At 33.8% G+C, this 14,157-nt stretch overlaps 3 protein-coding genes across 4 annotated transcripts; 1 reads left to right on the forward strand and 2 right to left on the reverse strand.

Moving 5' to 3' along the window:
• The first annotated feature begins 2,666 nt into the window (after positions 1-2,666).
• Positions 2,667-5,266, forward strand: LOC126677043 (tubulin beta-1 chain-like). The gene is made up of 3 exons (XM_050371476.1): positions 2,667-3,123; positions 3,382-3,651; positions 4,357-5,266. The coding sequence occupies exons 1-3, from the start codon at positions 2,730-2,732 to the stop codon at positions 5,031-5,033; spliced, it is 1,341 nt and encodes a 446-aa protein (XP_050227433.1). The 5' UTR covers positions 2,667-2,729; the 3' UTR covers positions 5,034-5,266.
• A 291-nt stretch (positions 5,267-5,557) lies between these two features.
• On the reverse strand, positions 5,558-8,175 carry LOC126677531 (serine racemase). Of its 2 annotated transcripts, none has more exons than XM_050372204.2 (7): positions 7,974-8,175; positions 7,186-7,361; positions 7,005-7,091; positions 6,679-6,909; positions 6,315-6,388; positions 6,033-6,219; positions 5,558-5,924 (listed from the first exon to the last, which is right to left on the reverse strand). In XM_050372204.2, the coding sequence occupies exons 2-7, from the start codon at positions 7,359-7,361 to the stop codon at positions 5,678-5,680; spliced, it is 1,002 nt and encodes a 333-aa protein (XP_050228161.1). In that variant the 5' UTR covers positions 7,974-8,175; the 3' UTR covers positions 5,558-5,677. The 2 variants fall into 2 exon arrangements, with proteins under 2 accessions (XP_050228161.1, XP_050228160.1); XM_050372203.2 differs by lacking the exon at positions 7,974-8,175 and adding an exon at positions 7,472-7,588.
• Positions 8,176-8,425: 250 nt separating this feature from the next.
• LOC126677530 (probable CoA ligase CCL9) lies at positions 8,426-10,937 on the reverse strand. The gene is made up of 4 exons (XM_050372202.1): positions 10,514-10,937; positions 9,360-10,410; positions 9,164-9,267; positions 8,426-8,868 (listed from the first exon to the last, which is right to left on the reverse strand). Exons 1-4 carry the CDS (start codon positions 10,712-10,714, stop codon positions 8,650-8,652), a joined length of 1,575 nt encoding a protein of 524 aa, XP_050228159.1. The 5' UTR covers positions 10,715-10,937; the 3' UTR covers positions 8,426-8,649.
• Positions 10,938-14,157: the final 3,220 nt, after the last annotated feature.

The raw sequence follows: 14,157 nt of genomic DNA on the forward strand, positions 1-14,157 counted from the left end.
ATTTCTACAAACTTTACAGACTTTGAATAAATTTTAAAAAATAAAAAAAGTTCGATCTTGTGACACTATTAGGCCACTAAATGAAATGCCACGTAGTTGGATCAAAAAATAATTTTATATAAAACTCAAACATGACATTACTACATGAAAAAAATTAAACTGATTTAATAAAGTAGGACATAATTACTACAAGTAATGAAATTGGAATAGTAAAAATTAAAAAAGTTGGTTTAAATTGTAAAAATATTAAAAGGTTTGTATTTTCACTCCCAGGCCCGACCTTAGGCTAGGCCACTATAGAGCCCCATATGTTAAAATACGAGGCCCTTTAATAAAAGGTTTAATGTAAATAAAGATCACACAATTTTACATGTTTTTTTTATTTTTTTTGAAGGTGTGTTTTTTTATTCTAATTAATATAGTTTAAATTTTGTAATTTTCTTGCACGAACAACTATTTTTTTTTCAAATTAATACATGATGCTGAGATAGCACTTATTTCTTGGTGTAAAATGACCTTCACCTCGGCGAATCATACAAATGAAGCAATGATGCATTCGACACTGTCTATGAATTTGAAAAAATATAGTAGTTCGTACGAGAAAATTTAAACCGCGTGATTAAAATAAATAAATATATAAAATTCGTGATTTTTTGATATTATCCCTTAATAAAATATGTTATTGATTTTTTTATACTGTATATATTTATTAAGTTTTTAAGTGATAGATTTTACAGTTTTTATTTTAATTATATATTTTGGTAAGTAGGGCCCTAAATTGCAAAGGGCCACACACTCATATACAATCCTTTTAAAACGTACGTTTTTAGAATATAAATATAGAGTGGTGCTATTTAACCCACCAATTTTGTCTCTCCTTATTGTACCACCTTACGTGGCAATAAAAGAGTGGATCAATTTAAAGATGGAAATTGAGATATACATTTTTGGAGGGGAATTGAACGAATAAAACTTTGCCACATAAGGTGGGTTAAAAGAGTTGGGTTAAGATAGTAGGTTATAAAGCATTTTCCATAAATATATTAATTGGACCTTTTAGTAGTAGGTCTTGTATTTTTTATTATAAATGTTAAATTGACTCCCTAATAATAATAAATATTATATATATTTAATAATTTAAGGACTAATCTTTTTCTATTTATATATTTAGTAAAAAAAATATTATATATAATTCTTTTTAAATATTTTGGCAAAACACATTGTTTTTAACAAAATTACAAAATATTTCTCAAAAAACTACCGATGATTTACCAAAAATTTACCAATGATCTATCGGAAGCGGTTTTTCTTTTGTGAAAAAACAAATGATTATTTTTTACAGACACTTTAACGAAAATAAATATTTTTATAAAAAATTATAAAAATCGCATTGAGCCTCATTTTGCCTAAAGCCGACTTGTTCACATCCTTATGCCATATCAGTAATACAACCAAAAGTATACTTGCATCCCTAAGAAATTAATATTTTCATCACTTACACACTTTAACTTCCAATCGATCATCTATGCATCTAATCTTATTTATTTTGTTACAATTAAAGGCCTTTTTCATAATGAACATCTCGTGCTACAAACGTCTAAAAGACGTCTTTAAAAAATAAAATAAAATTATACAGGAATAGAAGATCAAATTGATCTATAAATTTATATCAAGAGATAAATTTAATTAAAATTTAATGTTTTAGCACTTTAGTTTATAGTTGTAATTTATACCAAATAAATCTATTTTTGTAATTGTTAATTTTCAATCAACTATATTATGAATTTTTTATAATAAGTGACGATTGTCAATAAAATTAATAAAAATTCGATATCAATTAACAATAATTAAAAGTTTAATAGAAATCATTGAAACTTTTTATAAAAAGGCTTAATAGCGTAAAAATTCATAAATTTTATCGTGTTTTGAAAATTTAACACGAACTTTTAATTTTGGCAAAAACTATCAATTTTTTTGCAGTTATAAACACCGATCATTAATATTTGTTTGTTTGTAAAATATTTATATTAGCTTTTGATTTTTTAATTTTTTTAATAATTTCTATTCCGTATGTATTTTGTTAAATATAATATGGTTAATATTAAGTTAATAAAATTATTCACTATTAGCAAAATTTTGCTGGTTACTTATTAATAAATTCTACAATTTATAATTTTTTACATAATTATTAACGGCTTACTAATATTTTTGTCCTATATAAATTGGATATAAAAATTATTTTAGTTTCAATAATGCATCTATTAATGCAAAATGTAATAGTTTAACCATTAAAAAATTATTCTGATAAATAATTAGAAATAATAAATTAATTCGTAAAAGAATTAAAATCAATTTTGTGAAAATAGTAAAATATGAATGTGTATACAATAGAAAAAAGTTAAATTTAGCTGTAAAAAGTATTGCTATTATTAATGCTGTCTTATCTAATACAAATAGTCTAAAATATGAAAGTACAGGGGCATAAAAGCACATTTAGCCTAAAAATATCTTTGCCAGCTACGTGAACTACAGAAACACAATACACAGCGAGCAAAAACCCAATTTCAAATATTTTAATTTCCCACTAAAACGAAAACCAAACGTCCGTTAAATCACTTAACAGTAACCGTCACGCGCGGCCCTTTATAACCACACACAGCCACACTTCCATTTCACACGCTAATCAATCAATTATTGCCAAACAACTCTGAAAAAACAAAACCCTAAAAATGAGAGAAATTCTCCATATTCAAGGTGGCCAATGCGGAAACCAGATCGGAGCCAAATTTTGGGAGGTCGTGTGCGCCGAGCACGGGATAGACTCGACGGGTCGGTATCATGGCGATACGGATATTCAGTTGGAGCGGGTCAATGTGTACTACAACGAAGCGAGTTGCGGTAGGTTTGTGCCGCGTGCGGTTTTGATGGATTTGGAACCGGGTACGATGGATAGTTTGAGATCCGGTCCGTATGGGCAGATCTTTAGACCCGATAATTTTGTGTTTGGACAATCCGGTGCGGGTAATAATTGGGCGAAGGGGCATTATACTGAAGGTGCTGAGTTGATTGATTCTGTTCTTGATGTTGTTCGTAAAGAAGCTGAGAATTGCGACTGCTTGCAAGGTAATGTTTATTACCGAAATGCCCCTTGATTTTTTGTTATTTTATACTGTTTGTTCATGTAGGGGACGAAAATGTAAATAATAGCATTGCTTCGTGTGGTGGATTAGTTTATTGTAAATTATAGATGCTGATTGGAGAATTTTGTGTGAGCAGTTAGGGTTCAGGGGTGTTTTGGTGATTACTTATTAACAAATGAGATCTGTTTGTTTCTAGAGAAAGTGAGTGAAATGTTGATTGTATTGTTGTGTTTGGTGACAGGTTTTCAGGTATGTCATTCGTTGGGAGGAGGAACTGGGTCCGGAATGGGGACGCTGTTGATATCGAAGATAAGGGAAGAGTATCCAGACAGAATGATGCTTACATTCTCCGTTTTTCCATCACCTAAAGTGTCGGATACTGTTGTTGAGCCGTACAATGCTACTCTATCTGTTCATCAGCTTGTTGAGAATGCTGACGAGTGTATGGTTCTTGATAATGAGGCTCTTTATGATATATGTTTCCGTACTCTTAAGCTCACCACTCCTAGTTGTAAGTACTTTTCCCTTTTAATTTTGTAATGTGTTTTGTTTTAGATTTCTTCTTTGTTTAATGAATTAGTTATACTGTATATGTTCAATAAAGAGTTTGATGGTTTGTTGATAGGGGTTTAGAAATAAACCAATTAGAATTTGATTATGTTTATCGAGTTGCAGGCTGTGCAATTTTGGATTGGGCAATTCTTGTCATTCATCTATAGCTGCATTGTGTTTTTGTCTATCTTTGTCTTTGATGCTTTAGATGAGACGGGTTTGACATTTTGATAATTATATGTCTATCTCGGTGTCATTTGATATTTTATGATTCTTTTCTTGTTATTGATGCACAAGCCCAGTTGCAGTTGTGCATGTGGGTATCACTTGCCAAGAAGGATAAGTTGCATAGAATTTGTTATTTCTAATATTTTAACATTAAAGCTTTAATAATACCTGTACCTATTTTTGATACTCATGATCTGTCAACTACTGTTGTAAATTTTTGCTAGTGTCATGATTAGGTTGTGTTTAATTTGATACTTCCCTATCTGCTAAATCATTAATTTGATGTTTCATGCTTTTGCACATTTGACAATGTTGTACACTCATTCCTTTGTGATGCTATGTGCTATGCAGTTTAATAATAGAGTTCAAGCTGTTCAACATTTTACATGTTTTTTTGTATTTGTTAAGGGAAACTAACAAGAGAAATTTGTTACAGTTGGGGACTTGAATCACCTGATTTCTGCTACCATGAGTGGTGTCACATGTTGTCTTCGTTTCCCTGGTCAGCTCAACTCAGACCTTCGCAAACTTGCTGTGAACCTCATTCCATTCCCTAGGCTTCACTTTTTCATGGTTGGCTTTGCACCTCTCACATCCCGTGGTTCTCAGCAATACTCTGCCCTCACCGTACCGGAGCTGAGCCAACAGATGTGGGATGCCAAGAACATGATGTGCGCAGCTGATCCTCGCCATGGCAGATATCTCACAGCATCAGCAGTGTTCCGCGGAAAAATGAGCACAAAGGAAGTTGATGAGCAGATGATCAATGTCCAAAACAAGAACTCATCCTACTTTGTTGAATGGATCCCCAACAATGTGAAGTCCACTGTTTGTGACATCCCTCCCACAGGCTTGAAGATGGCTTCCACTTTCATTGGCAACTCCACATCTATCCAAGAGATGTTTAGAAGGGTTAGTGAGCAGTTCACTGCTATGTTCCGCAGGAAAGCTTTCTTGCATTGGTATACTGGAGAGGGTATGGATGAGATGGAGTTCACTGAGGCTGAGAGTAACATGAACGATTTGGTGTCTGAATACCAGCAATATCAGGATGCTACTGCAGATGATGAAGGAGAATATGCAGAGGAAGAGGACTATGGAGAAGAGGCCTAGAGGCAATGTTCTCTTGATTTGCTTATATGGGGAAGGATCGTGGAATTTACATTTGTTATGCCCATTTTTGTTATTGCTTTTTAAGTTTGACTATATGTGGGGTTATATTTTGGGGTTATATTTCTGCAGTATTGCATTGCTTGTTACCTTTTATGTTGTATCCACCATTAGCATCTCGCTCTTCGTTTTATATTAAAGATATTTTGTCAGGTTCTATTACCTGTTTGCTGGTATTCTTTGTAATTGATCTCCATTCTATTCTGATGTTGTTTTTCATCTGCTAGAACGTACTTCAAGTTTTATTAGTTTTAATTGTTAGTAATCTGCATCATATGGATTGCCTTATTAGGTCTGATTTTGGCTTTGCCATCTGTGGTTATAACTAGTGCTTTAAATGAATTATGGAGTGGATTACTTTTTGCAGCTGCTTTGATTCATCAAGTTAATTGTCAGGTATCGATGGAGATGAATTTGATAAATACTCTACCATGTTGGAATAATGAATCAAATTGTGCTCGGAACCATGTAATAATTCCATATCGGAATCAAAGGAATTCTCATTTGCATAAAATAATGCCATACCATTTGTTTATACCAAGGTAAAAAATTTCATCAATTAATCACCCATTGACATCAGTTTGATTTCACTGTTTGTATGAATCCCAAAGGACTCCAAGATCAACATTACCTCCTGAAAGTATGATACCTATGCTGCTACAGTTGTTCCAGTCGGGATTCTTCTGGAAGCGGTCAGATAAAACAGCTGCGAGGCCAATTGCTCCACTAGGTTCGACAGCAACTTTCAGAATCTCATAACAGAGTTTCATTGCTTCCATTATCTCTGTATCTTCCACGGTTATTACATCATCCACAAGATCGCGTACCACTGGCCTGCCCCATGTAAAGTGTAATTAGTTGTAAGAGGGTTAATTTAAAGAATTTACAAATTCGAAACCTTTTAAAACATAGACACGTAGGAGACGGTGCAGTTGACCTCACCATGTCATACTTCCAAGAAAAGCTCGGAGCCCATCAGCAATAGTGTTGGTTTCAGGCAAGGTTATGATCTCACCAGCTGCTTTTGATAGAGCTGCATCATTAGCTCCCTTGGGTTCAGCAGCCAAAATTCTAATCGATGGGTTGATGGCCTTGGCAGCCAATGCCACCCCTGATATTAGACCACCTCCTGCAATTTTGAGTTACTAGGATCTGAAACATAATCATAAAAAAAAACGATATGAAAAAATGACTAAATGGAATTTAGAAATTAAATAGGCAGACCACTAATGGGAACTATAATAGTGTCAATCTGGGGGGCTTGCTCCAGAAGCTCGAGTGACACGGTGCCCTGCCCACTGCATAGACAACGAAACAATTCACAGTTCACCTTGTATATGTGCCAAATGCAGCAGCCAATCATTCAGGTTAATAATATATTTAACAAGCTGTATAGAAATTTTTAGCTGGGAGAAGAAGGTAAAATTATCTCGAGGCACTACTAACCAGTTTCTTATTGAGTGAATAAATAATGTAGCCAAGCACCATCTTAAATTCTATAAGTCACGTAAATCTTTTTCCCTTCAAAAAACATGAATTCATATTCATCATGCACACAAAAAGAATACACAAGAGTAAGACTATGTACCTTATAATGCGTCCGTCATTATATGGATGAACAAGCACTGCGCCGGTTTCCTGCATTACATTGGCTGCAATACTCTCCCTTGAGTGCATAGAAGACTCGCTCCATATAATCTTACCGCCATACCGTACGACATTCTCAACTTTGCATTTTGGAGCATTTTTTGGTATCACAATATACGCCGGAATTCCCCTTAACTTTGCAGCCAAAGACAATGCTGCAGCATGGTTGCCACTATTAATGGAGTATAGAATCAATAGAATTTTTAGACAATCAGCTCAATATTGTGAATTACAAAAAAGCAATATAACTTATAGGTTCGAGTAAACCTGCTGTGTGTTACAACTCCTTTAGTTGCCTGATCATCATTAAGGGAAAATATAGCATTGCAAGCCCCTCTGAATTTGAATGCTCCACTAATAAAGTGCAAGAGAATACAAACTTACTCATGATGAGCACAAAGACTAAAAAATGAACTTAATAGCATCAAATGATTAGTTTGTCACTCACCCCTTTTGATAACATTCACATTTAAAGAATAGATTTCTTCCAGAAATGCCATTTAAAGAATCTGAGGTAAGAACTGGTGTTTTATGAATAAATGGACTGATGCGTAATTGTGCTTCTCGTATGGAGGAGATATCAGCAGCATAATTTCCTTCGCTTATTTGACTCTTTGTTTCCATCTTTAAAATGAAAATACTAAGTTAAGTAGATAGTTACATAAACAAGTAAAACAACTTCTGTTGACACACACAGACCAATATACAGAAAAACGAGACACTTGGACATGTACGTTGTGAAACAATTCCGACATTAAAAATGAAGTTTCGTATCCGATTGGCCACATTTCCGACACGTTTCCGAAACGGAAAACAGTGATTGATGAAGTGTCCATGCTACAAAGACATGAACAAGCAAACATAAGTATTTCAAGGTACCCCAACTCAGTTTCATTATCCAGTTTCGAAGTCTCCTACTCTGGTAATATTTGAAGTAGCCAATAATCAGTCATTATTTCAATGCAATTAAGAATTTGGTTTATAACATGATGTGGTCAGCAAATTATTAAAGCACACAAAAGTTAACTGAAATACAATAAAAGCACAAAGCACTGCACAGTGATGCTAACCATATGGATGTTAAAGATTATAAGCTGACTAATCCAAATTCAATTAATAACCTTTCGACATTAAGATTAACAGATTCTCAACGTACTGCACTTCATAATTGGATCCAAATATGATAACAGAAAATAATAATGAAAAAAGCTAAAAGGAAAACTGAATCAGACTTACAATTTGGAGATGCTAGCTTTAAAAGCTCGGAAATTCTTAAATACTGTAATTATACTCGGTTTCTTTGTTTCTTGTTCGGTTGACCAGCTGATGAAATGGTTAATCATTGGACAAGAAAGGAATACGACGTCGTTTTATGGATAGAGTTTTGAAAATTGAGTCAAGACACTGCCGTTTGAGGGTCTAAACAAGAAGTAGAAGCAACTAAAGAATTCAGAATACATTTATTAAGTGATTTTTTTGTAATTGGAGGAGACGGCTTGTGGGAAGAAATAAGAATTGAATTCACGACCTTAGGAGAATACTACTCAACGATTATAACATTTAAGTTATAGCTCATCGGTTATATTAAGTGGTTTTGTTCGACTTCCAAACAAAAGGATGCAAATGTTACATGTGTTAGAAGTCAGGTGGTTTTCTGTAATTGATTTAAGATTGACTAGAACACTATGGGAGGAGAATAACATTGTATCATATAATTTTTATTTGGTATTACAAATCAAAAATGTTTCTATCATATGGTTTTAAGCAACATGTAATAATCAGCTAAAACTAAAAACAATGCTGCTCTTGATATCAAAATTCATTTTATACACAAGGAATGAATTTTCAATGCTAATCTGTAAAATGAAACAAAAACAAGCATAGTGTCTCGTCTCCGATGGCATTTGTCCGATTAAGCTCCAAACTTGGTGACTTTAGCGGCGGATATTTGGGCAAGAAAATGTTCTGCTACAATCCTGCGTTGGATTTTCCCAGTAGCTGTTTTTGGGAGATGATCAGTTATGAAAACCTTCTTTGGAACCTTGAAACCTGCCAGATTTTTCTTGCAGAAACCAATAATCTCAGCTACGTCAATGCTAGAGCCTTCTCTTGGAATTATGGCACAGTTTATCTGCACAAATAATCAGCAACGATTCAATTTCAGAAACCAACCATGCAATTTTACATTCTTTAAAAGCTTAAAACAGTATTGTCACCTAATTTATCACTAGCAACTAGTTACACTATTCACTCGTTTATCTTTTGTTTCTATAAGGCGTTCTACAAATCAGGTTGTGTATGTTCTTACGCGCAATGCTAATTCAATGTTCGGTCATTGGAAATGGTCTAGTAACTTATTTGAATTTCTTATGAACATAATAACTATTTCGGATTTAAAACAACGGTTTGATTGTTTGTGTTATTACCTCTTCACCATATTTATCATCTGCAACTCCAAATGAAACTGCTTGAGCAACATCAGGATGAGATAACAGTACTGCATCTACTTCAATCGGTGATATTTTCTCACCTGTCAAACATTAAACCAACCAAACATTCAGCAAATAAAACAAACTTCATTGTGGCAATAATGTCATAATTGGCCATTTATAATAACCATACCTCCACGGTTAATCAGCTCCTTGATCCGGCCCACTAAATGCAGGTATCCATCAGAGTCGAAAAACCCGATATCTCCGGTATGAAACCATCCGAATAGAAATGCTGACTTATTAGCCTCAGGATTGTTCTTGTATCCTTTCGTCACATTTGCTCCTCTAATGCACACCTCTCCATGATTACCAGCCGTTTGCTCCACCCCATTTTCATTCAAAATCGCCATTTCTTGCCCCACGGGTCGCCCAACCGAACCGGCCTTATGCACGCCATCCTCCGGTAACGGGTTAGAACACATCAAATGAGAAGCCTCAGTCATTGCATAAGCTTCCAAAACAGGCGCTGCAAAAGCTTCTTCCAGACGAGTCAAAATAGCAGGCGCCAAAGAGGCGCTGCAGCTCCTAATAAACCTCAGCTTAGGGTAAGCCGGCTCCGGTTTGCTGCCATGGCGGTCTAATATGATTTGGTGAATTGTAGGAACTGCAGTGTACCACGTGGCGTTATATGTATTCATGTCTGACCAAAATGTTGAAGCGGAGAATCTACCGGCGGCTGGAAGAGTAACAGCGGCTCCGGAGACTAGTGAGCTGAGTAATCCGGCGAGCAAGCCGTGAACGTGAAATAAAGGCAAGACTATAACGGTCGAGTCAGACTCATTGAGTCTGTAAACAGACTTTATGTTTAAAACAGAGGAAGCTAAGTTAAGCTGAGTCAGAGGCACGCCTTTAGGGCGGCTGGTAGTGCCTGACGTGTGAAGAAAAAGTGACACATCAGATGATTCGTTAACGAGTTCAGCGACCGAGTTATCAAGGCTCGTTGATGACTCAGTGTTTGAGAGGAGTATTGTTTTGGTTTCTATATCGAGTGCGGCGGTTACGTGAGGGATATTAAGCTTTGAAGCTGCAGCTTGAGCTGATTGAATTCCTTCTGCTGACGTAATCAGAATCTTCGATTCTGAATCAGAGAGGTAAAACTCGAATTCCTCCGCCGTGTAAGCGGCGTTCAGCGGCGCTGCCGTGGCTCGGCAGCGAATGACGGCTAAGAACATTATCACATACTGCAATCAATAAAAAAATAACAGAAAATTAATCCTCCAATTATTCTTCGGATGAAACGGAAAAATAACAAAATGAATTGAAATACGGCAAAATATAGCTTACCTCGACGGTGTTGGGGAAAGTGAGAGCGATAACATCTCCGGCGGAGACACCGGAGGCGAGGAGGAGAGAAGCGGCGCGATCAACGAGAAGTTGTAGTTGAGAATGAGTCAAATCGAGTTTTCCAGAAACGGAAATCGCACGGTTATCGGGAAATTGAGTAGCGGATTTCTTTAACAAACCGGTCAAGGTCAGGCTATCCATCGTCTCTAGATATTAAGAAGAAATCAAAGTAGAATTAAACAGAAATGAAGAGCAATCGGAGTATGATACAACGGCGACGACGATGAAGAAGAAGAATGATAGTGCAGCCGGCTTTATAGTGTGTGGAAACGTACGAAGGAAGGAAAGAGGAGGGCGGGATACAGTCCGCCGGAAACCGACGGTCAATTTTTGCGTGTTGCTATCAGCTAATTTAGTCCGCCTTCTCTTATTTACTCACACGTGGATTTACTATTCATTTGACTTTTGATTAGGCAAAATAAATATTTGGATACTATTATATTATTTGTTTTACAATTAGGTACTTATACTTTTGTTTGGTATGTAATCCTTATTCTTTGATTTTTGTTAAAATTAAGTTCTTTCATTATGGAAAGTGTAAACCTAAATTAGAATATATGCATTTAGTTCAGTCTCCCTATTTTTTTTATTTTTTTTTATTTCCTTGCACTTTAATCAATTAAATCCTAATATATCAATTCAAAATTATTTCCATTTACAATTAGATAAAAATGTTAATATAAACAGTTTGCTTCACTACTAGAAGGACAGTTAGACAAAAATTGCCAATGTTTAAGAGATTAAGAAATTTTAGCTATTAGAGCATTTTACTATAATTTAGTATTGAGTTTTATACTCCAATTAAAATGTAGTTTTTATAGTTAGTGCTAATTTAACATATGCTATATCTTGCATCGAATTTAGCACCCACTGTAACATATAGTAAAATTTAACGTTCAATAATAATGCGTTATTTATTTTAATATTATCACATCTATTTTTATAGATATACTATTTTAACATATTATTTGTTTTTTTCTATTATTTTATTCTCATTTTAAATTTTGTGTTATTCTAATTTCTGCAATCTCAATCGATTATTTTTTAAAAATGCCACACGCTAATATAATAAAAATATAAAAGATAATTTCACATAAAAAAATAGCACTTCATTTTAATGCACTTAAATGGTGAAGTTTGGGTGTCAAATTATAATGGACGGAGAAATGTTGAATAAAGAAGGGACAACGATCGTTTATCTATTTGGCATGGGAGGCAGCTAAGACTCAGTATAGGTCCACAAAGGGTCCAGGTGGTTCGAACCATTTTCATAAACGTAAGTGCTTACGCACCTGGGTTCGTTAATGTTGAGCTAAGATTGGGATGAACTGAGCCAGCTTAGCCCATGGTAACATGCCATTAACATAAGACTGTCAACAACATACGGCCCACTATATTAATGGGCTCATTTGTCCAATATTCGAATCCAATCCAGCATCAATTATATGATCACCGTTCTCATTTGGATAAGGCCTAATCACTCAAAAATCCCTCACCTTTAAACTTTTTTTCAATTCCACCCTGACGTTGAAAATTTGTCAATTTTACCCACTTTTGAATTTTCCGTTTTCAATTGTACCCCAATATTTTAACTTTTGTTAATTTTTTTTATTTAAATGATGAAATCATTCAATTAATTAAGTCTAAACATGAAATTAAATTCTTTTTTATTCAAAAAAGTACAAATAAGTCCTTTATTTTTAAAAACTAACTAAAAACCATAATCAAATTAACACTAATTTAAATTCTTAATTAATTTAACTAAATTTAAATAAATTTTAAAAATATACAATCAATATATGCGAGACATGGAGAATGTTTTAAACAAATTTCCAAACGCAAAAGACCTTAATTTAATTTTTCAGGGTACAATTGAAAAACAAAAATGCAAAATAGGGTAAAATTGACAAATTTTCAACGTCAGGGTATGGTTGAAAAGGGGTTAAAAGGTCGGGGTTTTTTAAGACATTAGGCCTTTGGATAATTCACATTAACTTTTCATGAATTATTCTCTCTATCCTTAAACTGCCTATAAATTTTAATTTGTATCTAAACTATTTATAAATTTTTATTTTAATAATTCAATTATTTACATAGACGTCTATAACTATCACATGGCGTTGCATGGTAAAAATTAATTTTTGAGATGTCATATAAAATTTAAATTGGCACACCATATTATTAAAATTGACGATTTAAAACAACACAAAAATAATTGCTGGAAAAAAATAATTGCTGAAAACTCTAATAGAACCATGAAAAAAAATCAACTTGAACTTGCATAATTCTAATATATACATCAAATTTTTGGATAATATATATCGATATTAATTCGAGCACATGCAATGCTTGAACTTATATTTAAAATAGTCACATTTGATCGAGTCCCGGTCTAAGCCTATCCGAGACCACAAAAATCCGCTTCGAGGCATTTAAGTCCAACCCGAGCCTATCTAGGTCCGGCCCATGAACAATTATAGTACTAGTTTCTTAGTTATTCAGTGTTATCTTAATTTGTTGACAGTCGAGTTCCACAAGATCCTAGAATCTTTTATGCATATCTAATAGTAGTATTTCTTGATTGTTTAAACAAACTGAAAATGCCATTATACTGCACTTTCACATAGGGGTGAGCAATCCAAAAAAAGTATGAAGAATTCACAGTTGTACTACGTACCAGTAGTACTACAACTCTATGATCGCCAATTGTGTAGTACAAGGAGTACAATGCTCAACTTTTTAGCATTTGCTTCTCTTTTAAAAATATAAAGAAGTTGCTAATTATGTGTAAAGCATTAGTTAAGAATAACTAAGGACATCTGATCGTCTTTCTGCTCAAATGGAACTGAGTTGTGGCATTCCAATTCATGAAATTTATTTGCATTATACAATGTCATGCACAACTAATCATGCTCATGCCATTAATTCATAACCTTTTGGTGAGGCTATAAACTTCTAGGAAATTTAATATTCTTGGACCATCCGATTATCATGCTCGACACTTTGATATAAATGATTGTTTTGCAGAATTTAATGATAAAGAAATAAAAATCTGAAAATGAGAAAAAAAACGACTAATAAATGGAAAAATAATACGAAATGAAACAATTTTTAAAAAAAAAAGAGATGGTAGAACAATTCCGCCAAAGACCTCTTCGGAATAGCATGGTTGTGTCGAGAAAAGAGAAGATAATTTGGAGATAGATAGTGAAAATTACCCTAGTATTTTGAGTTGAATAATGTTTGATTATGATTACTGTTTTTTTTTTTAATTTTTTTTATATACCATATAGTCTCCTGATTCCCATAAAATAGAACAAACGATTTAGATTTGTTGAGCTAGCTTTAGGATAATTTGGACGTACATATCCAAAAGCATTAAGCATAATTTAAAAGCATTATATAGGCATATATAATTTCTCGTTAAAAACTCCACTAAAATAAGATAATAACAATTGACATTAACTTGACCTATAAGCAAAGAAACTAAAGGTCAGCTATGTAGCTCAATTGTTTGGTTTTAGTTCATCAACATTAAGTGAATTTATTTTTATACATGCCAAGAATCTCACCATGAAAAATGA

The sequence above is a fragment of the Mercurialis annua genome, linkage group LG4, assembly GCF_937616625.2.
Source record: "Mercurialis annua linkage group LG4, ddMerAnnu1.2, whole genome shotgun sequence".
NCBI lineage: Eukaryota > Viridiplantae > Streptophyta > Magnoliopsida > Malpighiales > Euphorbiaceae > Mercurialis > Mercurialis annua.

Bases quoted from the DNA above. Each gene is read 5' to 3' on its own strand.
- LOC126677043 (XM_050371476.1), top strand. From the start codon at position 2,730: ATGAGAGAAATTCTCCATATTCAAGGTGGCCAATGCGGAAACCAGATC. The intron at 3,124-3,381 runs GTAATGTTTATT...GTTTGGTGACAG, and splicing joins GAATTGCGACTGCTTGCAAG to GTTTTCAGGTATGTCATTCG. The intron at 3,652-4,356 runs GTAAGTACTTTT...AATTTGTTACAG, and splicing joins TAAGCTCACCACTCCTAGTT to TTGGGGACTTGAATCACCTG.
- LOC126677531 (XM_050372203.2), bottom strand. From the start codon at position 7,573: ATGGACACTTCATCAATCACTGTTTTCCGTTTCGGAAACGTGTCGGAA. The intron at 7,362-7,471 runs GTACATGTCCAA...TTCATTTTAAAG, and splicing joins TGTCGGAATTGTTTCACAAC to ATGGAAACAAAGAGTCAAAT. The intron at 6,389-6,678 runs GTACATAGTCTT...TTGTCTATGCAG, and splicing joins AATGACGGACGCATTATAAG to TGGGCAGGGCACCGTGTCAC.
- LOC126677530 (XM_050372202.1), bottom strand. From the start codon at position 10,714: ATGGATAGCCTGACCTTGACCGGTTTGTTAAAGAAATCCGCTACTCAA. The intron at 10,411-10,513 runs GTAAGCTATATT...TATTGATTGCAG, and splicing joins CTTTCCCCAACACCGTCGAG to TATGTGATAATGTTCTTAGC. The intron at 9,268-9,359 runs GTATGGTTATTA...AATGTTTGACAG, and splicing joins GGAGCTGATTAACCGTGGAG to GTGAGAAAATATCACCGATT.